This window comes from Artibeus jamaicensis, unplaced genomic scaffold (assembly GCF_021234435.1).
Source record: "Artibeus jamaicensis isolate MK-2021 breed Jamaican fruit bat unplaced genomic scaffold, CSHL_Jam_final scaffold_1964, whole genome shotgun sequence".
Lineage (NCBI taxonomy): Eukaryota > Metazoa > Chordata > Mammalia > Chiroptera > Phyllostomidae > Artibeus > Artibeus jamaicensis.
The window spans coordinates 43,839,844-43,867,163 of record NW_026522030.1 but is presented as its reverse complement, the minus strand read 5'-3'; the positions used below and the strand labels follow the sequence as shown (position 1 = coordinate 43,867,163).

Below are 27,320 nucleotides of genomic sequence, written 5' to 3'. Positions count from 1 at the left end.
GGACCACTTTATAAAATGTGCAAACCCTGCCCTAGCCGGTGTGGCTCAGTTGGTTGGAGCATTGTCCTGTTGCCGAAAGGTTGCAGTTTTGATTCCTGGTTGGGGCACATGCCTGAGTTGCAGGTTCGGTCCCCAGTCCGGGTAGGTGGGGAGGCAGCCAATCAGTGCTTCTCTCCTACATCGATCTTTCTCTCTCTCCCTTTCTCTCTAAAAGCAATGAAAAAAAAAATGTCCTTGAGTGGGGATTAAAAAAAACAAAAGGCACAAACCCTCATGTCCAGGTGGTCCACTTGTAGGAATTTACTGTTGCACACAGACACATGGATCTAAGAGCAAAACAATTGAAAACACCTTCTTCATGCACAGGAGACTGGTTACATTAATGGTAACTTAAACATTTTCCCCTTTTTAGTAATATTTTCCCTCCCTATGAAATCATTTCCTTCAGCTCACAAACATACTTTTTTGTCTCTTCTTAAAGAAAGCCACTTTTGACCTCCCTCATCCCCCAGATACTGCTCGTTTCTCAATTCCCGCCTATTGTAGAATTCCTCAAGAGAGTGGAATAACTTTGTTCCCGTTTCTTAATTAGTTGTTGTTACCTTTCAGCTTGTTCTTGCAAAAGTCACATTGTTCAATTCAGCGGTAGTTCTCAGACCCCATATTACTTGGCTTCCATAACGATGTTTGCTGCTCTCAGTCTCCTATTAATACCTCTTTTTGTTGTTGTTGTTCTGTGCGTTCATACCACCAACTGAAGTTAGAATGAAGTAGAGCTGTGGGAATGATGCTGTTTGCCTAAGTTGGGTCTGCTTTTACTGGACTATCAGGAAACTTTGACTTTTCATTCATTTTTTAAAGATTTTATTTCTTTATCTTTAGAGGGGAAGGAAAGGAGAGAGGGAGAGAAATATCAGTGTATGGTTGCCTCTTGTGCATCCCCTGTGGGAAACTGGCCTGCAATCCAGGCATGTGCCCTGACTGGGAATCGAACCTCAATCCTTTGGTTCACAGGTCCGTGCTCAATCCACTGAGCTACACCAGCCAGGACTGACTTTTCATTCTTGACACAAGATATACCTTGTCTCAGTATCACACATGCCCATACCCTTTGCATTAAGAAAGATGGGGCTTATTCTTTTAAGAAGTGGCTGCACAAAATACTGGAAGCCTCGGAGGATTTAGATGATGGCAGGAGAAAGAATGTAAAGTGAAAATATTTCTGTATCATCCTTCCACCTTTCTCAGTGAGGTAATTAGGATAAGAACTTCTTAATACCTTCACCTTTGCACTCAGTCTCCCCACTGCTCTCCACTCTGGCAACACTAGTCTGTTCTCTGTGTCTGTGAGTCTATTTCAGTTTTGTTTTTTTATTCTGTCCTGTGGATTCCCCATATAAGTGAAATCATATATTTATCACTGTCTCATTTATTTCACTTGGCATAATACTCTCTAGGTACATCTGTGCTGTTGCAAATGGTAGTAGTTTCATTCTTTTTTATGGCTGAGTAGTATCCCATTTGTGTGTGTGCGTGTGTGTGTGTGTCACAGCTTTTTGTCACTGGTCTATTGAGGACTCTTGGGTTGCTGTCTTATCTTGGCTTTTATAAATACCACTCCATTGAACATAGATATGCATATATTCCTTTAAATTAGTGTTTTGAGTTTTTTTGGATATATGTCCAGAAGTAGAATTACTGTGTCAGAAAACAGTTCCATTTTTAATTTTTTTGGTGAACCTTCATATTGTTTTAAATACTGACTGTGCCAATCTGCATTCCCACCAGCTTTGCACTAGGGTTCCCTTTTTCCACGTCCTTGCCAACCTGTTTGTTCATTTATTGATGGTAGCCACTGTGACAGGTATGAGGTAATATCTCAGTGTGGTTTTAATTTGCATTTATCTGATGATTAGTAATGTTGAGCACCTTTTCATATGTCTATTGGTCATTTGTATGTCCTCTTAGAAAAAGTGTCTGTTTAGCGTTCTGCCCATTTTTAAATTGGCGATTGTTTGGCTTTTTTTTTTTTTTTTGCATTGAATGGTATGAGTTCTTCATAAATTTTGGATGTTAACCCCATGTGGAATGTATTATGGATGACTATTTTCTTCTGTACAGTAGGTTGTATTTTCACTTTGTTGATGGTTTCCTTTGCTGTGCAAACACTTTTTAGTTTAATGCAGTCTCATTTATTTTTCTTCTGTTTCCCTTGCTTAGGGTCCAGCAAAAATCATGCCCCTTTTTTATTACAAAATTTTTTATTACAAGATCATAAGCATGTAATTCTGTAACATAACACTATCACATTCAAGCACACCATATGACATTTTAGGTGAAATGTTCAAATTAAAACGATAAATTATTACACCCATATTATTACTGTACCAACCACACTTGAGCAGGCCTCACTAGTGCCAGACCCTGCATGTGCGTGTGTGTGTGTGTGTGTGTGTGTGTGTGTGAGAGAGAGAGAGAGAGAGAGAGAGAGAGAGAGAGAGAATGTATGCCTAAGAGAAATGTCAGATATTTCACTGCCTATGTTTTCCTCTAGGAGTTTTATGGTTTCTAGTTTTAACATTTAGGTCTTCAATCCATTTTGAGTTTATTCTTGTAAATGATGTGAGAAGCTTGTCTAGTTTAAATTTTTTGTGTGTACCTGCCCAATTTTTCTAACACCATTTATCAAATAAACTGTCTTTACCCCATTGTATGTTCTTGCCTTCTTTGTTGAATATTAATTGGCAACATATGCATATGTCTTTATGCATGTATTTTTGCATATGCATATTTTTTCTTGGCTCTCTGTTCCATGGATCTGTTTTTATGCCAATACCATGCTGTTTTGATTACTATCATCTTATAATATACTTAGATATTAGGTAGGATAGTACTCTACCTAAACTTTGTTCTTCTTTTTCAAGATTTCTGTGGCTCTTTGGGGTCTTTTGTGGTTCCATAAAATTATTTGAATTATTTGTTTTAGTTCTGTGAACTATGCCACTGGTATTTTGATAGAAATTGTGTTGAATTTATAGATTGCTTTGGGTAGTATAGACATTTTGATGACATTAGTTCTTCCTATTCATAAGCACAGCATATGCTTCCATTTATTTGTATCCTCTTCAGTTTCTTTTTTCAGTGTCTTACAAATTTTTGAGTACAGGTCTTTTATGTCCTTGGTTAAATTTATTCCCCCTATGTATGTTATTATTGTTGATGCAATTGTAAATAGGATTGTTTTCTCGGTTTCCCTTTCTGCTACTTGATTGTTGGTGTATAAACATGCAGCCGATTTCTGAAAGTTTATTTTGTATCCTCCTACTTTACTGAATTTATTTATCAGTTCTAGTAGTTTTTTAGTGGATTCTTTAGGTTTCTCTCTATATAGTATCATGTCATCTGCAAATAGCAAGAGTTTTACTTTGTTCTTTTCCAGTTTGGTGCCTTTTATTTCTTCTCATCTGATTGCTGTGGCTAGGACTTCCAGTACTATTTTGAATAAGAGAGGTGAAAGTGGACATCCCTGTCATGTCCTTGATCTTAAGGGAAACACTTTTCGTTTTTCCCCATTTAGTATGATGTTATCTGTGGATTTGTCCTGCAAAGTGTTTAGTATGTTGAGGTTTGTTTCCTCCTTTCCCACTTTGCTAAGAGTTTCTTTCTCTTCCTTTTCCTTCCTTCCTTCCTTCAGTCCTTCCATCCTTCCTCCCTCTTTCTTTCCCCTCCTCCCTCCCTCCCTCCCTCCCTCCTTCCCTCCCTCCTTCCCTCCCTCTCTCTCTCTCTCTCATAAATGGATGCTGGATCTTGTAAAATACTTACGCCACATCTGTTGATATGATCATGTGATTTTGATTTTTCATTTTGTTTATGTGGTATATCTCATTAATTGATTTGCAGATATAGTACCAACCTTGTACCCCAGTGATAAAAACCTTTGATCATAGTGCATGATCTGCTAAATTCAGTTTGCTAATATTTGGTTGAAGATTTTTACATCTATGTTCATTAGGATTATCAGGCTATAATTTTCTTTTTTTCTAGTGTCTTTATCTGGTTTTGGAGTTAGGATAATTCTGGCCTCAAGATGAGCTTTGGAGTCATCCCTCCTCTTGAATTTTTTGGAATACTTTGATAATGATGGCTATTAGTTCTTCGAATGTTTGGTACAATTCACCTGTGTTTGTGGGAAGTGTTTTGATTACTGTGTCAATTTTGTTAGTAGTAATTGGTCTGTTTAGATTTTTCATTTCTTTTTTATTCAGTTTTGGAAGATTGCGTGTTTTTAGGAATTAATCCATTTCTTCCACTTTTTGTAATTTGTTGGCATACAGTTGTTCCTAATGTTTTCTTATAATCCTGTGTATTTCTGTGTTGTCAGTTGTTACTTCTCTTTCATTATCTGATTTTATTTATTTAAATCCTTTTTCTTTTTTTTCTCGGTGAGTTTGTTAAAGGTTTATCTTGTTTATCTTTTCAGAGATTTAGCTTTTGGTTTTATTGATCTTTTGTATTATTTTTTTAGACTCATTTATTTTGGCTTTGATATCTATTATTCTATTTCTTCTACTGGGGGTTTTGTTTGTTGTTCCTTTTCTAGTCCCTTAGGTATAAGGTTAGATTGTTTATTTGAGATTTTTCTTGTTTCTTGAGTTAGGCCTATAATATTATGAAAGCAGTCCTCTCAGAACTGCTTTTTAATGTCCTGTAGGTTTTGTGTTGTTGCATTCCTGGTTTCATTTGTCTGAAGGTACTTTTTAAAAGATTTTATTTATATTTAGAGAGGGGGAGGGAGGGTGAGAAGGAGGGAAACACACAGTCATAAGTAAAAAATACATCAGTCAGTTGCCTCTTGCATGACCTCAACTGGAGACCTGCCCTACAACCCAGGCATGTGCCCTGACTGGGTATCAAACTGACAGACTTTCAGTTCACAGGCTGGCATTCAATCCACTGAGCCACACCAGCCAGGGCTGAAGGTACATTTTGATTTCTTCCTTATTCTTATTGTTAATTCATTCATTGTTTAGTAGCTTGTTATTTAGCCTTCATGTGATTGTGTATTTTTCAGCATTTTTCTTGTAATGATTTCTAGTTTGATATCACTGCAATCAGAGAAGATACTTGTTATGATTTCAATCTTAAATTTATTGAGACTTTTGGGGTCTAACCTGTGGTCTATCCTAGAAAATGTTCCATGTGCACTTGAAAGAGTGTATGTTCTGCTGTGGGGTGAAATGCTCTAAATATTTATCAAATCCATTTGATCTCTCTAGTGTGTCATTTAAGGCTGCTATTTCCTTAATTGATTTTCTGTACGGAAGACCTTTCAATTGATATCAGTGGGGTGTTAAATTCCCCTACTGTGGTTGTATTACTGTCTGTTTATGTCCACCAAGATTTGCTTTATGTATTTAGGTGCTCCTCTGTTGGGTACATAAATGTTTACGAGGGTTTACAATCTTTTTGTTAGATTGATACATTTATCATTATATAAAGTCCTTCTTTGTGTCTAACTATAGGCTTTGTTTTAAAATATATTTTGCAGATATAAGTATTGCTACCCCAGTTTTAAAAAAATTTTTCATTTGTATGAATGATCTTTTCCATCCCTTTACTTTTAGTGTGTGTATCTTTCTTTTCATTCTGAAAGAATAGTTCTCTATAGTCTGTTATAAACAGCATATATATATATATATATATATATATTTCATTTTCTTATCTATTCAGCTACCCTATGTCTTTTGATTGGAACATTTAATCCATTTATATTTAAAATGATTATTGATAGGTATGTATTTTTTTGCTGTTGTTTTTTATAACTGCTTCTTTTCTACCTTGCTTCTTAAATAAGTTTCTTTATTGAAAATTTCTTGTAGAACCATTGTGGTAGTGAACTAAAGTTTGTTTTTGTTTTTTGGGGGGTCTGGAAAGCTCTTTATTTCTCTTTCCATTTTAAATGTTGCCCTTGATAGGTAGAGTAGTCTTGTTTGTAGGTCCTTACTTTTAATCATTTAAATTTTTTTCATGCCAATTCCTCTGGCCTGAAATGTTTCTGTTGAGAAATCAGCTGACAGTCTTATAGGAGCTCCCTTGTAGGTAATTGTCTTTCTCTTGATGCTTTTAAGATTCTGTCTTTAACTTTTGCCATTTTAATTGTGATATATCTTGGTGTGGGCCTCTTTGGGTCAACTTGTTTGAGACCATCTATGCTTCCAGGACTTGTGTGTTTTGTTTTGTTTTTTTATTCCATTAAGGAATCTATTTCTTTGAATTGGTTCTCAATCCCTTTCTCTACCTCTTCTCTTTCTGTTATTCCTGTAATGCAGATGTTGTTACGCCTGATGTTTCAGAGATCCCTTAGACTATTCTTAATAATTTTTTGTTGCTCTGCTTGGGTGTTTTCTGCAACTTGTCTTCCAAATTACCGATTTGTTCCTCTGTTTCATCTGACCAGTTGTTGAGCCTTCTAATGTATTCTTTATTTCGCATATTGTATTCTTTATTTTTTACTGGTCATTTTTATGGTATCTAACTTCTTTTTTGTGTCCCTTATCTCTTTAAGTTTTTACTGAGTTCATCCATTCTTCCCCTAAGTCCCTTGAGCATCCTTATAACCTTATTTTGAACTCTGTATCTGGTAGATTGCTTATCTTTATTTCATTTGGTAGCTTTTCTGGGGATTTCTTTTCTTTCATTTGGGACATATTTCTTGGTCTTCCCACTTTGGCTGCCTCTCTGCAACTGTTTCTGTGTTATTAGGTGGATCTTCTATGCCTTCTAGTTTTAATATGGTGCCCTGATGTAGTAGGTATCTTATGGATCATAGTGACACAGTCTCCCTGATCACCTGAGCTAAGGGCTCCAGGAATGTCCCTTGTGTGCATTATGTGAGCCCTTCTGTTGTAGTTGATTCTTGATTTCTGTTGGCCTGTCTGTGAGTGGGGTAGACCTGAGGCATCTACTCAGGCTGGCTAACTGTGAGGGCTGGCTACGACCACCATATATATGCTGCTGTGAGGGGGTTCACTCCACAAAGCCAGATTTGCCCCAGCAGGGTCTGCTGTCTGCTGAGATCTTGTCTTGGGTGTGCCACATGTGGAGCTAATTGGGTTGTTCTCTAATGTGGTTTTAATCCCACCACTGGGTCTGTTATTTCTGGGGCCTCCTGGGAGGAACTTTGGTGCATGGCAATGTCAGATACTGCCTGTGGCTGGTCCTGGGATACCTGTTTGTTAGCTACAAAGCAATTTACAGGTTGTGGCTAACTATTCTGGGCCCAGCTATGTCTGGGAGGGGCCAAGCTGTGCACCAAGGCTGCCTTCCACTAGCACTGAGCACAGGTCAGCAAAATACTCAAGGCAGCTCTGAGATCTGGCTCTGCTTGCTGGCTTCCTTTTAGGCTCAGTCACTGAATGAGCCTTTGGTTGCATGCCCATGAGGTATGTTCTTAGTAAGTCGCCAAGTAGGTGTGAGTGGTGATCACTAGATTAATACATATTCAAACTTAAGCACCATTGCTGGGCCTGAGGCCACTCGGCAAGTTTCAGGGTGCACCAAGGTGGCCACCACACTTAGGTGCCTGTGGACCTTTGTGGTGGGGGTGGCTCTCTGAGTTTTCAGGGTAAGCCCAGCAGAGTTCATCAAGCCCAAATACACCAAGATTTGGCCATGCAAAGGGAGGGCTCTACATAGGAGTGGTGGCACCAGTAAGGTGTGTGAGGGGAAAATGGCCCTTGTTCTACTGCCACACAGCTCAGTCTGTCCCTCCTTGACAGCCTTCCAAGAGAGGCTGCACTGAGGGTCCAAACTGGCCACATCCAGCTGACTCCTTTGCAAGGTATAAGCTTGGCATGGCAGGGCCACTGGTAGTTAGGAGGATGGGGCTAGCGGAGATTTGTGGGAGGGAAGTGCCAGTCAGGTGAGGTGGCAGGGGAATGGACCCTGCCTGAGCCCACAACTAGGTCTCTGGCAATCCATGACTTCATCTTCAAGAGCCCTCCAAGAAAATCTGCACCAAGGGCCCAGACAGCTGACTCCTTGCAGAATGTGAACTCAGTAGGGTGAGGTGACAGAGTGTTGGGAGGGTGGGGCCAGTGCATTCCTCTAGTCTGGTGTCAGGTGGAGTGGAGTGCTTGACATAGGAGAGGTGGTGCCTGTGGTGTGGGAGAGGAACTCAGCACAGGCACCCTGGTTGCTGTCCTTTCACCTCTTTCCCCAGAGCTACACAACCCAGTCTTACTTCAGACACTGTAGTCCACTCTGTTCTCCCCCTGACCAAACCCAGGATGAGTGGCCACACATGAGATTTTGTGTGCTGTTTTTTTAAGAGGGTGCCTGGGTTCCTGTAGACTGCTGTCTACATGGCAGACAGAATCCCTACTGATTTTCACAGCCAGATGTTATGTGGGCTCCTCATTATGGCTCTGGTACTCCTGGCCAGGGAGTTTGGTATGGGCTTGAGACCTCACGTTTCTCAGGGGCTCGTTTGCAGCTGAAATATCCTTCTGAATTCTCAGCTGCCGCCCATGGGTGCGGGGCCAGCCCTTTACATGTCTGTGCTCTTCCTACCAGCGTCAGTGTGGCGGCTTCTGTAAATCCTTGGTTGTAAGACTTCTGTTAAGCTAACCTTAGTTGGTTATTCAGGTTGGTTGGTCTTTAATTTAGTTGTAATTCCAATTTGGACCTGGGAGGAGAGTGTAACTCTCATCTACTCCACCACTGTCTTGGATCTGAACATTCTTGTAAATGCCTTTTGGTACACACGTACATATATGCACATTTCTGCCTGGAATTACTGAATCATAAGATGTGCATATTTAGTTTTGGTAGATACTTTTGGTAGATAAGTGACATAGATTAAAAAATCCTAAATAAAATATTAGCAAACTGAGTGTAGCAATATATGTGTATGTCTGTATGTACATTCCCACCAATAGCACACAAGGGTTCCCTTTTTTCTATACCCCCAGCAATACTCATTTTCTTATCTTTCTGGTAGTAGTCATTCTAACTTGTGGGTGGTGATACCTCATTATGGTTTTGATTTGCATTTTCCTGATGATTAGTGATGTCGATCACTTTTTCATTTACCCATTGGCCATCTGTATATCTTTGAAAAAGTATCTATTTATATTTTCTGCTCATTTTTTCATAGGATTTTTTGTTTTTATTTTTTGCTGTAGAGTTGTATGAGTTCTTTATATATTTTGGATATTAACCTTTTATCAGATAAATGATCTGCAAATAATTTCTCCTAGTCAGTAGTTTGCATTTTTATTTTGTTGATGGCTTCTTTTGCTGTGGAGAAGCTTTTTAATTTAATGTATTTCTACTTATTTGTTTTTGCTTTTGTTGCCTTTGTTTTTTTTGACAAATCCAAAACAATTATTGCCAACAACAATGTTAAGGATCTTACTGCCTATGTTTTTTCTTCTAGGAATTATCTGGTTTCAGGTCTTATGTTTAAGTCTTTAATTCATTTTGAGTTAATTTTTGTGTATGCTGTGAAATGGTGGTCTAGTTTTTATTCTTTTGCCTGTTACTGTGCAGTTTTCCCAACACCATTGTTTGAAGAGGTTGTTCTTTCCCCATTGTATTGGGAGCTATCACGCAGCTCATTTCAGGGTTAGGACAAAAACTAAAATAAGTTTCATGATATATTTTTACTTTTCTTGTAGTTTTCAGAAATTCATTTAGTTTTTGTGTTCATCGATTTTCAAATTGTCAGACCTTTTTAGGGGATATGCGAAAGACTTTTTTTATTTACAAAGAGACTTTTCTTTTTCTTTATATGCAAATTCTGTAATAAATGACCATCTCAATTAGGAATAACTTTGGATAAGTGAAAAACAGTTTTTGCAGTCTTTCGTTATTATTGTGAACTTTTGGACTTTGTTTATTTTACATTTTGTCTATTGATCATTGGCTTAGCTACTTTGTCGCCTGAAGTTTCTTTTGTATGACTAGCCCATTAAATATACTGTTAATAATTTCTAATTATGAGAACTTATTGTACAGCTAAATAAATTGTCTCCCTTTTTTGTATTTAGCCTCTGTTTGGTACAACATGAATGGGGTTCGCCAAGAAATAACAGTGATAATTGGGGTCTATGAATTCTTGTAATTCATCATGACCATATAATTTGCCATGAGGAAAGGGAGAGCAGTGTTGTACAGTGTTCAGGAATGCAAACTTTAAATACCAGATATCTCTAACACCCTTCTGATGTTAGGGAAAATTACTCAACTCTCAATGTCTTCTGTTTGTAAAGTGGGTTAATTAATAGTTTCTACCTCCTATTGTTGATGTGAAGATTGAATAACATAATGTAAAGCGTGTATAGTAAGCATAATGAGGAAGAATATTGGTATGATTAATAATGAAACAAGGAATCAGTTGAGACCCAAAGAATATTGGAAAGAAAAGGCAGCATCCCTCACCTTTTCCCTGCAAAATCCCAGACCTATGAATTTTTTTTGACCAGGTTTTTTTAGGTTGGCCAAAAAGTTCTGGTTTGAAACAATTTTGTTAGATTGTATTGTGACAGCCGTCATATCAGTATCCATTAAAAAAAACTTTTTAAAATTGGTGAATTTTTTGTGTAGCCATTTTAATATTGAAGGTAGAAGAAAATATGCAACATTATTGGCATATTATGGTAAATTATTTCAAGAAAGGTAAAAATGTAACTGAAACACAAAAAATGATTTGTGCCGTGTATGGAGAAAGTGCTGTGACTGATCAAATGTGTCAGAAGTGTTTACATAGTTACGTGCTGGTGATTTCTCCCTGGATGATGCTCCATGGTTGGGTAGATCAGTTGAAGTTGACAGCCGGATACTTAATGTTCCAGCTCTGTTATTCCATCTGTAGTTAATAGTTGGAATTCTAGAAGAAATGCTTCCTGTTCTCCTTTATTTATGTATTTATTTCAGAATTTCTCTTATTTTTATTATATTGTGTAGATTTTATATTATGTTACTATGAGTTTCATACATGAATTTTTCCAATTTAAGCCCAAGACAGTCCCTTCAACTGGTGCCTTAGACCTTTTGATATTTCTCTGACATGTGCCTTTAAGCAGTTTTTTACTTTCTAGCACAAGATATTCTGACTCATTTTGTATTTTTCTAGCCTCACTCCTGGATCTAGCATGTCTCAAAGGAGACCTACTGTTTTTAGTGCATAATGGTTTTCAAAAGCAGGGATCTTGGTGCTGTGTGTGGTTTTTCTTTATATTTATTTTGTTTGTGCTTTGTAGAATGTTTTGAATTCACAGCTTAATGTTTTCTGTGAGTTTGGAAAAATTATTGGCCATTATCTCTTTAAACATTGCTTCCGCCCCATTCTATCCCCAGTTAGTCATATACCTGTTTACTGTACCCCAGATATCTTTCATACTCATTTCCATATTTTTCATCCTTTTTTTCTTTTTGTGCTTTAATTCTGTTGATCTGTAATTCTTTCTTCTGCTGTTTTTAACCTTGTGTTAAACCATCTATTAAAATTTTAACATCAGTTATTATGATGTTCAGTTCTAGAGTTTTAATTTGACTGATTTTCAAAATAGTTTGCAATTGTATGGTGAAATTCTTATCTGTGTTTTTGAACATATTAATCAGTTATTTTAAAATCTGTGTCTGGTAAATTACAGTATGCGGGTCACTCGGGTAACTAGTTCTGTAGTGTTTCTGTACCCCTACTCTAATTGTGTGGATTTTTTTTTCCTGTAGGAAAGCAGTTTGATTATCTGTGTATGAGGTTATAAAAGTGTTAATAGTCTTAGATTCTCTGAAATATAATTACTTTATCTATATACATTAGTCAACTTTTTGCTGAATTTTGTTGTCACAAACAACCTGTGAGCCTCAGTGGGTCACAATAAATAGCAGAGGCTTATTTCTTGCTCAAGTTACATTTGGTTCCTGAATAACAGCAGTTATGTTCCATGGTTATTATGTTCCATGTGTCTTTGTTCACTCTGGGATTCTCAATCATGGATGTGGTTGAGAATGGACCATGTGATGTGTTCTAAAAGTCTTCTCCATTGAGGTTCATGTCTCTCTCATTCATAATCTATTTGTCAATGCAATTAGCAAATGTGGCCAAAATGCAATGTGGCCAAATCTGCAGTTAACAGGGTGAGAAAGTGTATGTGCTGCTTCCACAGGGAGGCATTACAAGTTAAATGGGGGAAGAGGGGAGAGGAGTGAATAATTGGGAACAATAATACAATTTATCTCACTGTCCTAAAGAAAATAACTGCCACATTTGAACGTAGCCATATGTGCATGGAGATGTTAGTGCGGAATTATTAATAATGGTAAAAATTAGAGATAGTAGTAATAAGGAAATTTATTGTATATTCAGTATTGTACAATTATTAAAATGACCATTATAATACCTGTCAACATAGAAATATGAATTTCACATAATGTTAAGTGAAAGAGCAATGTATGAGTATATACACCCTACGAGTATAGCTAAGTACACACAACCATAAATTTTTAAATATGAAAATAATTTTATCTTAGAATGATGAACTTGTGAGTGATTTTTTATTTTTAAACTTAAACTTTTTATAGTGTTGTTTTTTAATAATTAAAAATAATTTTACCTGGCTGGTGTAGCTCAGTGGATTGAGTGCGGGCCTGCAAACCAGACAATCGCGGTTCGATTCCCAGTCAGGGCACATACCCGGGTTGCAGGCCAGTTCCCTGCAGGCCAGTTCCCAGCAGGGGATGCATGAAAGGCAACCATACATTAATGTTTCTCTCCCTCTCTCCTTCCCTTCCCCTCTAAAGATAAATAAATAAAATCTTTAAAAAATAATAATAATTTTATTTTATGAAGGGTTATTTTTCATTCTAAAAAGCATACATATTTACTAGAGAAGTGTGGGAAAATACAGAAAAAAATGATTTAAAACAACCCTGGACCTTTCTTCCCAAACCATCACAGTAACTATTTCAGGTTTAAAAAAGTAGTATGTTAAAAAAATGTCCATACTAACTTTATGTTGTCATGTTTCCTTTCAGGTCCCGAAAACCCTTGGTTGGTCCAAGCTTATGTTTCAGCAGCTAAACACCCTTTTGCTTCTGTGGTGGCTCAGGAGGTTTTTCAGAGTGGCATCATTCCTTCAGATACAGACTTCCGCATCTATAGGGATTTTGGGAACATTCCAGGTATTTTGTCTGTTATTATGTGCTATGCTTAATTAATATTTAGAAGTTTGTCAGTAGATAGTATTTTTCTGAGAGAAATTTCTCTGTGGAAGAGCTCTGTCTCCTGACTCACTGAAACTTAGTTCCTGGTATTTTCCTTTTTTAAAAAACTGTAGTTTAAATGCTTGCCTTTTCTATAACATGTCATCTTGCCTCACAGTGTGACAGGAGAACGGAAGAACTTTTGCAGTTTATTTCCAAAAGATGGTAACAGATTGTTCATGGGTCTTTGACTTCCTTTTTATTTTGCTTTGCCACTACCCTAGGTGACTTGTACAGCTTATTTGAATTTAAAATTTGGCTTTGGCCTGGCAAGTACGTAGATGGCAAAGTTTAAATGACCTCCTGAGCTCAATATTCCTACTCCTTGCTGTATGACTTGTAATGCCTCCCTGTGCAGTAGTATACTTTCTTACTCATCATGTATTGAATTACGTACCCAGCTAGAGATTCTGTGAAAATTGGAACAGAATTTCATCCATAAATGTGACAAAGCAACCATGCCAGTGCTTTGACATTTTTGTCTTTTAGGAATTTAAAACATTAAAGAAATCGACCTGAAACAAGTTTGATCTTTAAAGCAAAATGACTTTTTTGTGTATGTTTTAGGAATAGACTTAGCTTTCATTGAGAATGGATACATTTATCACACCAAGTATGACACAGCGGACAGAATTCTAACAGATTCCATTCAGAGAGCAGGTTGGTATTCTAATTTGAATTTTTCACACATGGTAAGGTGGAACATTAGGGATGACCTATAAACCTATAAATATTTTGTGACTTGAGCGTTAGGGAGGTAGTGTATAGTGTGAATGACCTGGGGCTTTGGAGTCAAAGACATGAGGGCTTCAGGTTTAGCCTTGAAGTCTAGCTTAGCAATTAAGAGCATAGGACTATTCATTTTGGGTAATTAGAAAGGGAGTTGACCAGGGTTGTGGTAGGACTGCTGAGCAATGAGAGTGTAGCCAAAATTGAAGCTATACATTGGAGGTGGCACCAACACATTAGAGCAGCTTGCCCAGGTGTAGAAAACTTACAGTGATCCAAGGTTGGGTGCTGAGGGCAGGGGAAAGGGTTATAGGACAGATGTCAGGCCAACACAGGGGCAGGGGAGTTAAAAGTGCTTTCCAGAGAGATGTGGAGTGATCAGGGGAGGCAAGTCTGCTGCTGACCTTAAACAGTTGGTGGGATTTGGCCCAGTGGAGAGTATGCTCCAAGAGCACAGCATGAGTAGGATGTGTTTGTGGGCATGGGAGGCGCTGTTGGTGAGTGGATTGTCAGGTTACAATCTAATGGAAGTTGTATTTTCAGAAATAGAGGGAAATGAGGTAGGAGTGTAGGGTTAGAGAAAATTGTAGAGGGCTTTTAAGATCAGCAGGAAGATGCTGCAAAAATAAGGGATCATTAAAGGCCTGCATACGTGAACAAATGATGGTTTTAAATGCTCGTGGCACTGTCTGGAGTAGATGGTGGAGAGTCGGGGGAACCATGCATCAGCTAACTTAAGCCAGGAGATAATAATTTAAGTATGGAATAGACCTAGACTGTGGTGTTGACAAAAGATAGAAAGGAAGGGGAGGGATGGAAAATTAGGTATATTTTTAATGTAAATTCCACAAGACATGACAAATTAGAAGGGATGAATCAGATAGGTGACAGAAAGGTGATTGCAAAGTAGAAAGTCTGGCTGGCTAGGGAAAGATGATGCATGGCCTGTGATCAGGGTGTGAGAAGGCGATCCTCACCCAGAGCAGCAACAGAGAGGGGAAGGAGACCTCGAGCTCTGTCAGACATGTAAGATGGAGAGGGGCTGTGAACCAACAAGATGGAAATGTAGGTATAGTTTTAGAGCTCTTGGCAAAACTTGGTATATGGGTTTGGGAATGAAAGGCATAGAGGCTACCACAAAAGGTTTAAAGAATAGAAATGCTTTTTGGAAGAGCAAAGTTAAGGTAAAGGACTAAACCTGAGCTTGTGGGAAAACATTTTTAGGCAGACAGAGAAGCCAGTGAAAGACAGTGTGGTGTCTTAAGTGAAAAGAAGAGAAAGTCAAGGATGGAATGAGTAACAGGAAGAAAGGCCAATCATTCAAGGCTTTTTATGGCTCCTATGTTAAAGCTCAAACTCATTCATTCGTTGATACAAATATTCATTGTAGACCTCTGTGCACCAGGTTCTGCCTGATAATGACTTTTCCCATCCTTGCTAAATAATCTCTCTCCTCATTCATAACTTTAAAAAAAGACTTTATTTATTTATTTGTAGAGAAAGGGGAAGAGAAGGAGAGGGGGAGAAAGACATCGATGTGTGAGAGAATCATCAGCTGGTTGCCTCTCGCACACCCCCAAATACATAGTAGATGAACGGGCACTAGGAAACAGCCATTGAGTTTGTTATCAGAGTATGACTGATCAGAGACCAGTTCTAATAGGTGGGAAAGATGAAGGCCAGTTGGCTGAGTTTCTGAGTGGAGAGGAAATGAAGTAGGAGTTTGGAGTTTATCTGAAAAATTGAGTAACAAAAATTTAGGTATTTATTCAGACACTGGATAGTTTATAAAACTTTATCTTTTCTTTTTTTCTTTACTAATAGGTGACAACATTTTAGCAGTTCTTAAATATCTAGCTACATCTGATATGTTGGTTTCTTCTTCTAAGTATCGACACGGGAACATGGTCTTCTTTGATGTGCTCGGCCTATTTGTCATTGCCTACCCCTCTCGTGTTGGCTCCATAATCAACTCCATGGTGGTAGTGGCTGCTGTTTTGTACCTGGGCAAAAAATTGTTGCAGCCCAAACAGAAGAGTAAGTATTTTCCTCAAAACTGCACTACTAGCATGGTATATAGAATTTGCCTAAAAGTTTTTATTCAATTTGTTTATAGCTTTCCAAGAAGTTAAAAATCCTCAGAAAAATAATATTTGATTTATATAATAAGAATTTTCTAAGAGAATATCAGATTAATATGTTTATTATACTTTTAGTCTTAGAGAAGCAGGGAATTTTATGTATTTATGCACTCCATAGAAGTATCACATAGGAACTATTAGAAAATGGTTTGTACAGATTAAGTTTTAGTGAAAAGCCCCATTAAAACATCTTGTCTATACTACAGACAATTAGCACACTGTTCTGAAGTATAAATTAACTCCTTCTAGTGAAATTGTTTCCCTTTTGCTTAAAATGTTTTATAGTCTAAGCTGGTATGTGCTGTTACTAGATAAAATATTCAGTAGCTAATTTAAATAATCCTTTAACAGCAGTCATTTTCCTGTGCTGCTCCTTTTCCTGGGATAGCTTCTTTTTGTAAGATTATATGTGGTAGTTTGTTTTCCATTCTTGCTGGTATTTTGATACACAAAGTATCCCAAAGGTGACGAAGATTAAGCCTATGCACTCTCCCAGTCAAGAATGTATCTGGACTTAGCTGAAAGACTTAGTTTAGCTCTTTGAGTCTTTAGTACCCAGAGACTCTCAGTAAATGTTACTTGAATTTTACTCATTAATACCTTACCTATTCCAGTATTTAACAGACTTTATCCCTGAGGCATTTCAGTACTTTTCAGTTACAGTGGTAAATTTCCTGTTTTAATGTTTGCCCCCTTAACTCTACTGATTGGTTATGAAGTTGTTTAATAAAGATGGTGGTCTCTATGTTGTGTTTTCTTCTTCTTAGCAGCTAACTACATGAAGGACTTCTTCTGTGGACTTGGCATCACTCTGATAAGCTGGTTCACTAGCCTGGTCACAGTTCTCATTATAGCAGTGTTCATCTCTCTGATTGGACAGTCTCTCTCATGGTATAACCACTTCTATGTCTCCGTTTGTCTTTATGGAACTGCTGCTGCTGCCAAAATAATATTCATACATACTCTTGCAAAAAGATTTTATTATGTGGTAAGTGTTAGGTGTATTTGTTGATTTCTTTTTGTTGCTTTCAAGGATTGAAAACAAACTCAGTTGGGATTTATTGTACAGTCATGTGCCGCTTAACAGTGGGGTTACATTCTAATAAATGTGTCATTAGGCAGTTTCATCATTGTACGGACATCATCCAGTACACTTATACAAACCTAGATGGTATAACTTACTACTGCATTTGTACGTGCTACGCTTTTATAGAACGGCTGCACAGCATCACCACAAAACTGTGGTAATTCATTGTGACATTATGATGGCTGAGATGTCACCAGGGGACAGGAGTTTTTCAGCTCCATTATGATGGTATGGAATCACCATCGCATGTGTGTGGTCTGTTGTCATTATGTGGCACATGGCTGTATTTGGCCTTTTGAACTATCAAAGATTGTGTGGCATGGTTATAGAAAACTGACTCTTAGAACTGTTAGATTTCTGAAAAGCTTCTTATTCTGAGGGTTTTATTGCAGACTTCAAGTGAGGTTACAAAGCTATAAACGGTGTTTGGGGCAGTGACACTAGGAAGGCTTCTTAGCACAGCCTCGTGGCCTCTGCTGAATCTGCTGCAGTTTTTGTAACCATGTTCTTGAATCTGCCAGCCCTCTCTGAGCTCACCTAATAATTTATGTTTGAGTAGCTTTGTTCTCCATTGGACTGTGGGCTCCATGAAGGCAGGGACTGCTTTGTTCATTATCCTTGTGCTTAGGCAGTGTCTGATGCATAGCACTAACACACAGTAAGTGTTTGCTACCTGAAAGAATATTGCACCTAAAGCTACACTTAAAGGTTTTCTCTGCAGTTTCCTTCACTTTTTTAATCCTTTATATGGTTGATGTAGATTCTGACAGCATGCATATGTGGTATGGGGATGAAAGACACTTACTAAGGAAAAAGGAGGGAAGAGACTAGAGTTCCAAAATGATTCATGCTGATTTAGGCAATATTGCTATATTGTTATGGTTTTAACTATATATTTGGTAAGAATAAAATTGGAATTCGGGTTGAAATAATAGGACTAAAATGAATTACTATGAGACAGCGGGCCATGGTTTCTGATTTTTCTGAGTTACAGGGAAAATCTTTCTTAGCTCCCTTATTTGAAAGATAGGCAGTGGACACCTCTTTTTTCAGTATGCCTTGATAAGGATTGGAAGGGGGGCGTGGAAGACTAAAATCCAGTGTCCTTCTACAAAGCTATCTTTGGGACCTGAACTTTGGTCTCAGTTTTAGTGAGTGTTGGGATATAGTCTGAGGAATCCTTCCACGTTAGCAGGCCCTTTTGGAGAAAGGTTCTTTGAAGTTAGCTATCCATTTATGATTGTGGTAATATTTGTATTTTAGTGGCTTCAGCTTCCAAAATTATACCGTGGGGCTCAATTTCACATGCTTATTCTTAATGCAACAGTATGTAACCAGAGTATAGCTGACTGTCGTTGACGTGGCGGGGTGGGGAAGAGAGATGAAGACAGGAATTCTTAGTTTAGTACACATGCAACCATTGTAGGCTTAATTACATGGTTCACATCAGCATTTACTTTGACCAATTTCAGTTCTCCAATCATAAAGCTTTGGGTTGAAAGCACAGTTAAAAGAGTAGTATGTTTCATTTTCATTTCGCAAACATGCTTTCAGTATCCGGTTGGTACCATGCTAAGGCCCTGCTGACACAGACTCATAAGGATGTGGCCTTTCTTTGAGGAGCTTGCAGTTTTATTTGGGAAAATGGGGAAACCGCAGTGATTACAGTCTATTGGGGTGAAGTGAAATAGAGTGATCTATTCACAGTGCTGTAGGAATACTGGGCCAGAAGAGATGAATTTTTGTTTGTGAGAGTCAGGAAGGCTTCATGAAGGGGAGGTGGTGACATTCAAACTGGGTATTTGAAGCATGAGTAGAAGCGTACCAGGTAGTGAACAGGTTGATGGGCAGTCAAAGGCGGGAATGTCCAAGATGTATTTGGGTCACAATCAGTAAACAGTTCATTCCAGTGAAGACAAGGTTCATAGTACAATAACTGTTCAGGGTAAAGTTGGAGCATGTGAGGCCGCCATTAAAATTTTCTAAGCAGGATAGTGAGTGAGACAATTGGTGATTTAGTATGAAAACCATACTAACAGTGTATAGAATGCATTGGAATGGCCAGAGGTAAAAAGGATCAAGAGGTGGGGAGCAAGGAAATGATTTGTGGGGTGTTTGTGTGAACTTTATGTACAATTTGGGAGCTTAATATAAAACATTTTCAGTTATTACAGTTACTAAAGATCTCATTGCTGAGATCTTTATTTTTAATATCTGCATGACATTCAGCTTCAAATTGAGTCCTAAGAATTATTTTTCTCTTTTAAAAACCGTGCCTCCTACTTACCACTCTGTTGGACATCTGAGTACCTAAGGGACAATGGCCCATCTTTCATTGTCCAGGGAGTGGGGAGGTTGTCAAATGAACTTGGACTTGTTTTGAAAATGTGTGACTAAAACTCTTTTGAGCTTTTGAAGTAGGGTGTCTTAAAACAAACATGCCTCAGGCTATACACAGAGGTGAGAAGGTATAGAAGAGAAAAACTTAAGTATATCTATTCCATTTTGGTATTTCTTCACTGAAACTATAACTTTCATGTTTATATTAATAGACCTACTAGTGCAGACATTAAAATGTATTAAGTTCATGTGGCAGCTTTCTTCTGAAGAGCTCAAGCTGCTGAACAGGAATACTCAGACTTCAGAGCTCAAAAAATACTGATCAAAATTTATAATGTGAGAGCACCAGGAATTCAGGACAGGTCCAAATTGTACTACAACAGTCTTTTTCAGCCTCTTTCATCTCATGGCACACATAAACTAATTACTAAAATTCTGTGGCACACCCAAAAATATACTTTTTGCTGATCTGACAAAAATAGGTATAACTGATTCATTCACACCAGATAGCTATTGTTGTGTAGGCTGTTGTCATTTTTTTATTTGACAGTCTAAGGGAAAACAGGTCACTGCCTCTGACTAAATAGTCAATATTGCATGTTTTAAAAATTCGTGCAATTGCTAAAAAGCAATTGAAAATTGCCAGACAGAAATAGAAAAGACAAGAATCTAGCCAAATTGGACTTCCAGCCAAGATGGAGGCACAGGTAGACACACTGTGCCTCCTCGTACAACCAAAATAAGGACAACAATTTAGAAACAAAAAAGAAGCAGTACTGACAGAAAACTGAACTGTATGGAAGTCTGACAACCAAGGAGTTAAGTAGACACATTCATCCAGACGGGTAGGCGGGGTGGAGTCAGGCAGCCAGGCGCAGAGGGGTTGCAGCAAAAAAAAGTGGTGGCTGGCAGGCCTGGGGCCCGCAAAGCAGCAGTGGGTGGACCCAGCGAGCTGGTGGATTGTGGAGGGGCGCAGCACAGCTGGTAGACTGGCCAGCCCCACATTCGTGTGCAGATAAACCAGGCAAAACTAGGGAGCAAGACAGACCATGCAACCCAGGGGCCCAGCGCTGAGAAATAAAGCCTCAAAACACCAATTGAAAACATGGTGGGGGCGGGGGTTGAGGTGCTGGGAGAGACTCTCAGCCTCACAGGAGAGTTCATTGGAGAGACCACAGCGTTCTAGAACTTATACAAACCCACCCACCCAGGAAATCAGCACCAGAAGGGCCCAATTTGCTTGGAGAAGGAAGTGGGGGAAGTGACTGAAATCCAGCAGGGAGAGGAGCAAGGGCCATTGTTCCCTCTCCGACTCCTGCCCTGCATACAGCATCACAACCCAGCAACTGGGTTGCCCCGCCCAGGTGAACACCTGAAACTCCTCCCCTCACTTTTTAACAGGTGCATCAAGACAAAAAAAAATGGCCCAAATGAAAAAACAGATCAAAGCTCCAGAAAAAAAATACAACTAAGCAGCGAAGAGATAGTCTATCAGATGCACAGTTCAAAACACTGGTAATCAGGATGCTCACAGAATTGGTTGAATTTGGTCACAAATTAGATGAAAAAATGAAGGCTATGCTAAGTGAAATAAAGGAAAATACACATGGATCCAATAGTGATGGAAAGAAAACTGGGACTCAAATCAGTGGAGTGGACCAGAAAAAAGAAAGAAACAACCAAACAGAAAAGAATGAAGAAACAAGAATTCAAAAAAAATGAGGAGAGGCTTAGGAACCTCCAAGATATCTTTAAACATTCCAACATCCGAATTATAGGGTACAAGAAGGAGAAGAGGAAGAGCAACAAGTGGAAAAGTTATTTAAACAAATAATAAAGGAGAACTTCCCCAATCTGGCAAAGGAAGTAGAATTCCAGGAAGCTCAGAGAGTCCCAAAGAAGTTGGACCCAAGGAGGAACACATCAAGGCACAACATAATTACATTAGCCAAGATAAAAATGAAGGAGAGAATCCTAGAAGCAGCAGGAGATAGGGAAGCAGTTACGTGTGAAGGAGTTCCCATCAGACTTTCAGCTGATCTCTCAAAAGAGACCTTACAGGCAAGAAGGGGCTGGAAAGAAGTATTCCAAGTCATGAAAGGCAAGGACCTACATCCAAGATTGCTCTATCCAGCAAAGCTTTAATTTAGAATGGAAGGGCAGATAAAGTGCTTCTCAAATAAGGTCAAATTCAAGGAGTTCATCATCACCAAGCCCTTATTATATGAAATGTTAAAGGGACTTATTTAAGAAAAATAAGATAAAAAACATGTACAATAAAATGACAACAAGCTCACAATTACTTAACAACCACACCTAAAACAAAAACAAGCTAAGCAAACCACTAGAACAGGAACAGAACCACAGAAATGGAGATCATATGGAGGGTCAGCAACAGGGGAGTGGGAGGAGGAGGAGAGGGCGAAAAGGTACAGAGAATAAGTAGCATAGATGGTAGGTAGAAAATAGAGGGAGAATAAGAATAGTATGGGAAATGTATAAGCCAAGAACTTAATAAGTATGATACATGAACATGAACTAAAGGAGGGGAATGTGGGTGGGAGGGGGTATGCAAGGTGGAGGGGCGTGAAGCAGGGAAATGGTACAACTATAATAGTGTAATCAATAAAATATATTTAAAAAATAAAAGGGTTGTTAGCCAATAACAGCAACAAAAAAGAATCTAGCAAAATTGCAGGTGGCCATTTGCTTTATAGGTACTGCAGTGCCCCCCCCCCGCCCCGGGGAGTGGCCTCCGGACCCCCTTGGCCACCCAGATTCTCAGATAGTGAGGTAATATTTCACATAACCTAAGCACATTCTCCTCTATACTTTAAATCATCTCTACATTATTTATGATACCAGGGCAATGCAAATTCTGTGTAAATAGTTGCTGTACTGTATTGTTAGGAAATAATGACAAGGAAAAAAAGTCAGTGCCTGTTCAGTATATGTTAACAACAAAGTAATATTAAACGCTGTTTTCTGTATCTGTGGTTGGTTGAATCCACTCGATGCAGTGCCTGCAGATACGGAGGGTCGACTGTGCCGTCCTTCGCAGGTCATATCTCTAGTTTGCCTGACATTCTTTGGAAGTTTTATAAACAGGGAAGCTCACAGAGGTGAATGTTTTTTGGAGCCCACCCCCTCGGCCCTCCCCACCTCCTCCCGTTTCTAACCACCCCTCCCCCTTGTTGTTGTCCACGTGTCCTTTATACTTGTTCCTGCAAACCCTTACCCTTTTCCCCTGAAATTCCTCCCCTCTCCCCTCTGGTCACTGTCAGCCTGTTCTCAATTTTATCATCTTTGGTTATATTTTGCTTGATTGTTTGTTTTGTTGATTAGGTTCCTGCTAAAGGTGAGATCATATGGTATTTGTCTTTCAACACCTGGCTTATTTCACTCAGCATAATGCTTTCCAGTTCCATCCATGCTGTTGCAAAGGGTAGGGCTCCTTCTTTCTTTCTGCTGCATAGAATTCCTTTTTTCTATTTTATAACATTTCCAAAGTTTATTTATAGCCTGGTGGAGGGAAATCACAGATCATATACAAATAGCGATGTTTTCACCCCATCTTGTTAAATTTCCCTTTCCTGTGCAGCAATTTGAATTTATTACTTTATGATAGGAGGTGGCTTTGTCTAAAAGATAGACCCTATTTAAAACAAAGTGTATAACTCCTTAGAGCAATAAAAATTATATTACAACAGAATATCTTTATGAATGGCCCATGAATGAGACTACTTGTGTATTTTTTCTTTATTTCAGAATGCCAGTGACCAGTATCTGGGAGAATTATTTTTTGACATCGCACTGTTTGTGCACTGCGGCTCCCTTATAGCTCTCACTTACCAAGGACTTTGCTCAGCATTTATTAGTGCTGTCTGGGTGGCATTTCCATTGCTCACAAAGCTTTGTGTGGACAAGGACTTCAAGCAGCATGGTAGGGTATTTTTGGTTTTGATACATATGGGAAAATACCTTAAAATACATAAGATAAGACTTCCAGGGGCTATTTTTAAAAATCTTTTTAAGGAAGGTTGTCTGAATTTTTTTTCCAGATTACGCAGATTTTTCTCTCATACAGTATATATACCCTATCCCACTTTTATGATTATGAACACATGCCAATATATTATGTGCTTTATTTAATTCTTTGTACTTTAGCCCCTCTGAGTATTTTATCTCACAAGATAAGAGTCACCTGTAACCTAATTTGTTAAATGCCAAGGTACGCCAGCACTATAAAAATCTGTATCTCATTGTAGAATTTCAGAGGCTTGTGTTTTCTTTCTCTTTTTCTTAGGTGCTGGAGGAAAATTTATTGCCTTTTATTTTCTGGGGATGTTTATCCCTTACCTTTATTCATTGTACCTCATCTGGGCAGTATTTGAGATGTTCACCCCCATCCTGGGGAGGAGCGGGTCGGAAATCCCACCTGATGTCGTGCTGGCGTCCATCTTGGCTGGTTGTACCATGATTCTCTCTTCTTATTTTGTAAGAAAAAATATTTTTTAATTTTTATCTTTATTTTTTTGTATAAATATGTGATTAGTTTGCACAACGATGAAATCGCCTAATGACACATCCTTTAGAACATAGCCCCACTGTTAAGTGGCACATGACTGTACAGTGAATCCCACTTGAGTTTGTTTTCAATCCTTGAAAGCAGCAAAAAGAAATCAACAAATACACCTAATACCACGTAATAAAATCTTTTTGTGAGGGTATGTATGAAACTGTTGCTTATAATGAGAAAATTTTTAAAAAGATTTCATTTATTTTTTTAGGGGGAGGGAGGGAGAAAAAGAGAGAGAAACATCGATGTGCAAGAGACATATTGATTGGTTGCCTCTCACATGCCCCAAACTGGGGACCTAGCCCGGAACCCAGGCATGTGTAGAGGAATCGAACCAGCGACCCTTTGGTTTGCAGGCTGGAACTCAATCCACTGAGCTACATTATCCAGGGTAATATAATGAGAAATTCTTAGGTAAAAGAAATAGTGAGTAGCTATATAGTTTGTGGGTTTGATATGCTAAGAAAGTGTAGAATGGGGTTTTTAATTTAGTGATTTCATGGTTTCTCAAAGTGGCTCCTTCAGAACCCCCAAGGGATTTACCCATGTGTGCCCCCTACAACTTTTAATTCAGTGATTTTATTATAATTAATAAGCATATTTAGGATTTTCTGGTTGCCCGCCTCAAGACTTAGACACTTTTCCTGCCCAAGTTCAGATTCATTGTTTTAATTGTGTTAGCTTTGGTGAACTTGGCATTGAAGGGGAGGGACAGTACTACTTTGTATTGCCGTTTTTCCTCATATGCAGGAACACAGGCAAATTCTTGAAAGTACATCTAAATGCTAGTTTAGATGAATCCAAAATTTTGGTGCAGTATAAAAACATTATGAGTGAAATTTGAGTTTTATTGAAACAGGCCATCTTATGCTTAAAAGCTTACCTCTGTTTCTTTAATAAAAGCCTGATTTCATGATTTTGGGAGTTAAATAGTCTGCTTTGCAGTGTTAACAGCTCATTGGCAGAATAGGAAAGAAGGTCATGGTTTGGTGATGGGTCTACATCCTCTAGTCTCTTTGCCAACTGAGCAGAGACACTGTTTCAGTTTCTTTTTTCCCTGTTGCTGTCTGGCTGCCTGTCAAAAAGACACCATCATGGCAGATGTGGCATTTTTCATTTATCTAGGTTCCGACTTGGGATGGAAATCTCTTATAATTAGTGCTGTGTTTACTGTTTGTTGGCACTTGCTGATTTTCTTCATCCTCTTAATACCTGTTAGAAAATAAAGTCAATTAAAGCCACCCTTCTGCCAGTGATAATGTTTCTATTTTTGTGTTTTGTATTTTAGATTAACTTCATCTACCTTGCCAAAAGCATGAAAAAAACCATGCTAACTTTAACGTTGGTATGTACAGTTACATTCTTCCTTGTGTGCAGTGGAACTTTTTTCCCATACAGCTCCAATCCTGCCAGTCCGAAACCAAAGAGAGTGTTTCTTCAGGTAAGAGCAGTTCTGCCTGAGCTATTTGAAATTCTGGAGAGGAAAGCTTTGTGTGCTTTGAGCTTCACTGGTCAACAGGAAAACCAGCTGACATTTCTATTGTTGGCCTATTTAGTTGTACTTGACCATTTTGCGTAGGACAATGAAGAAAGGACTGATTGTCGAAGCATTCTCATCAGCTGAACATATTTCTCCAAGAAATCAAATCAGAAATTCCTGCTTGTTGTTTTCGTTAGTGTTCAAATTGTAAAAATGCATCTACTTTGAAAACAGAGCAAATATGTATCATGGAGAATGAGCTTTTAGAAAACAGACCTTAAAAATGTCCGCAGGCCAGTAAAAATCTGAACTATCAACTGGCAAAATGAATAGATATTTTAAAATACTAGTAAAATTGATTTTATGTAATGCTTAAAGTAATATGTGACAATGAAAATATAATAATCTAGAAAGGGTTTAATAAATGAGATTTAGAACTTTCTCAGATTTCAAGTTCTTCTGCAGACTTTTTAGAGCTGGTACTATAAAACAGGAAAAAGACTAAGTTGCTTAATTTCCAACCATTTTCTCTGTTAGAGGTTGTGGAGTGACCCAACAAAAAGGTGAAGAGTCACAACCTAGATAATTATTCAAGAACTTGAACAAATAATAATGTTTGAACTTAAACTTAAATATCAGCGAGCACATTTTGAAAGGGCCTACCATTCCCTGTTTGTATTCCTGGAGGACACAGTGATACATTTTTTAAAAATCCCCCCATGATGATATGTTTACGATTTTAAAGAGTCAGGAAGGGGAGAGGAAAGGGGGGAAGAAATAGAGTGAGGGGGAGAGAGGAACATTAATAAGAGAGAGAAACATCAATTGGTTGCCTCCCTTGCACGCCCTGACATGGGATAGAACCCACCACCTTTTGGTGTACACAGGATGATGCCCGGACAGCTGAGCCACCCGGCCAGGGCCCACAGTGATATATTTTATGTGACATTTTACAATTTGCAAAACTTTTGGCAGAGAACAGCTAGTTTTCAGGAGATTTAATGTTTCCCATGACTTGCTAATTTTAAAAAGTTTAAATTATAGTGAACATATAATATTTTATTAGTTTCATGTGTACAACATAGTGTCTTGCTAATTTTTATAGTTGAGTCTATCAACAGTGTTTAGGAAAAGCTAAATTTTTATTTTTAAATATCCTGTTCTGCCCTGACTTGTGTGGTTCAGTGGATTGAGTGCCAGCCTGTGAACTAAAGGGTCGCCAGTTTGATTCCCAGTCAGGGCACATGCCTGAATTATGGGCTAGATCCCCAGAATGGGGCACTTGAAAGGCAAACCACACACTGATGTTTCCCTCTCTTTCTCCTTCCCTTTACCTCTGTCTGAAAATAAATAAATAAAATCTTTAAAAAACAAAATCAAACAAACAAAAAACTCCTGATGAGTTGTGGGGTTTGCTTCTTCCTCAGTGCCAGAAGTTGGTGAACTTTTCCTATAAAGGGCCAGATAATAATTATTTTAAGATCTTCCAGCCATATGATCTCTGTCACAGCTGCTGTTTTTACACAGTGAAAGCAGCCATAGACAGTACCTAAGCAAATGAGTATGGCCATGTTCCTATAAAGCTTTATTTATACAGATGGTAGTGGGCCATTTGGCCTGTGGGCTGTGGGTTACCCCTGCCCTCTGCAGTCCTTTTTCTTTTCCTGTTTGATATTCTTCCGACTGCTTTCTGTT

At 38.3% G+C, this 27,320-nt stretch overlaps 1 protein-coding gene across 2 annotated transcripts in view; it reads left to right on the top strand.

Annotated features, from left to right (window-relative positions):
- The window catches only part of ERMP1 (endoplasmic reticulum metallopeptidase 1), a 65,054-nt gene that overhangs the window by 17,436 nt on the left and 20,298 nt on the right, over positions 1-27,320 (top strand). Inside the window, exons 5-11 of one of the 2 annotated variants that reach the window (XM_053656473.1) lie at positions 13,042-13,188; positions 13,837-13,929; positions 15,823-16,035; positions 16,910-17,127; positions 23,335-23,509; positions 23,873-24,063; positions 25,434-25,586. In XM_053656473.1, coding sequence (XP_053512448.1) covers positions 13,042-13,188; positions 13,837-13,929; positions 15,823-16,035; positions 16,910-17,127; positions 23,335-23,509; positions 23,873-24,063; positions 25,434-25,586 — 1,190 coding nt within the window. Of the gene's footprint in view, positions 1-13,041; positions 13,189-13,836; positions 13,930-15,822; positions 16,036-16,906; positions 17,128-23,334; positions 23,510-23,872; positions 24,064-25,433; positions 25,587-27,320 lie in introns of both variants that reach the window. The other variant, XM_037143599.2, reaches the window with a different exon arrangement.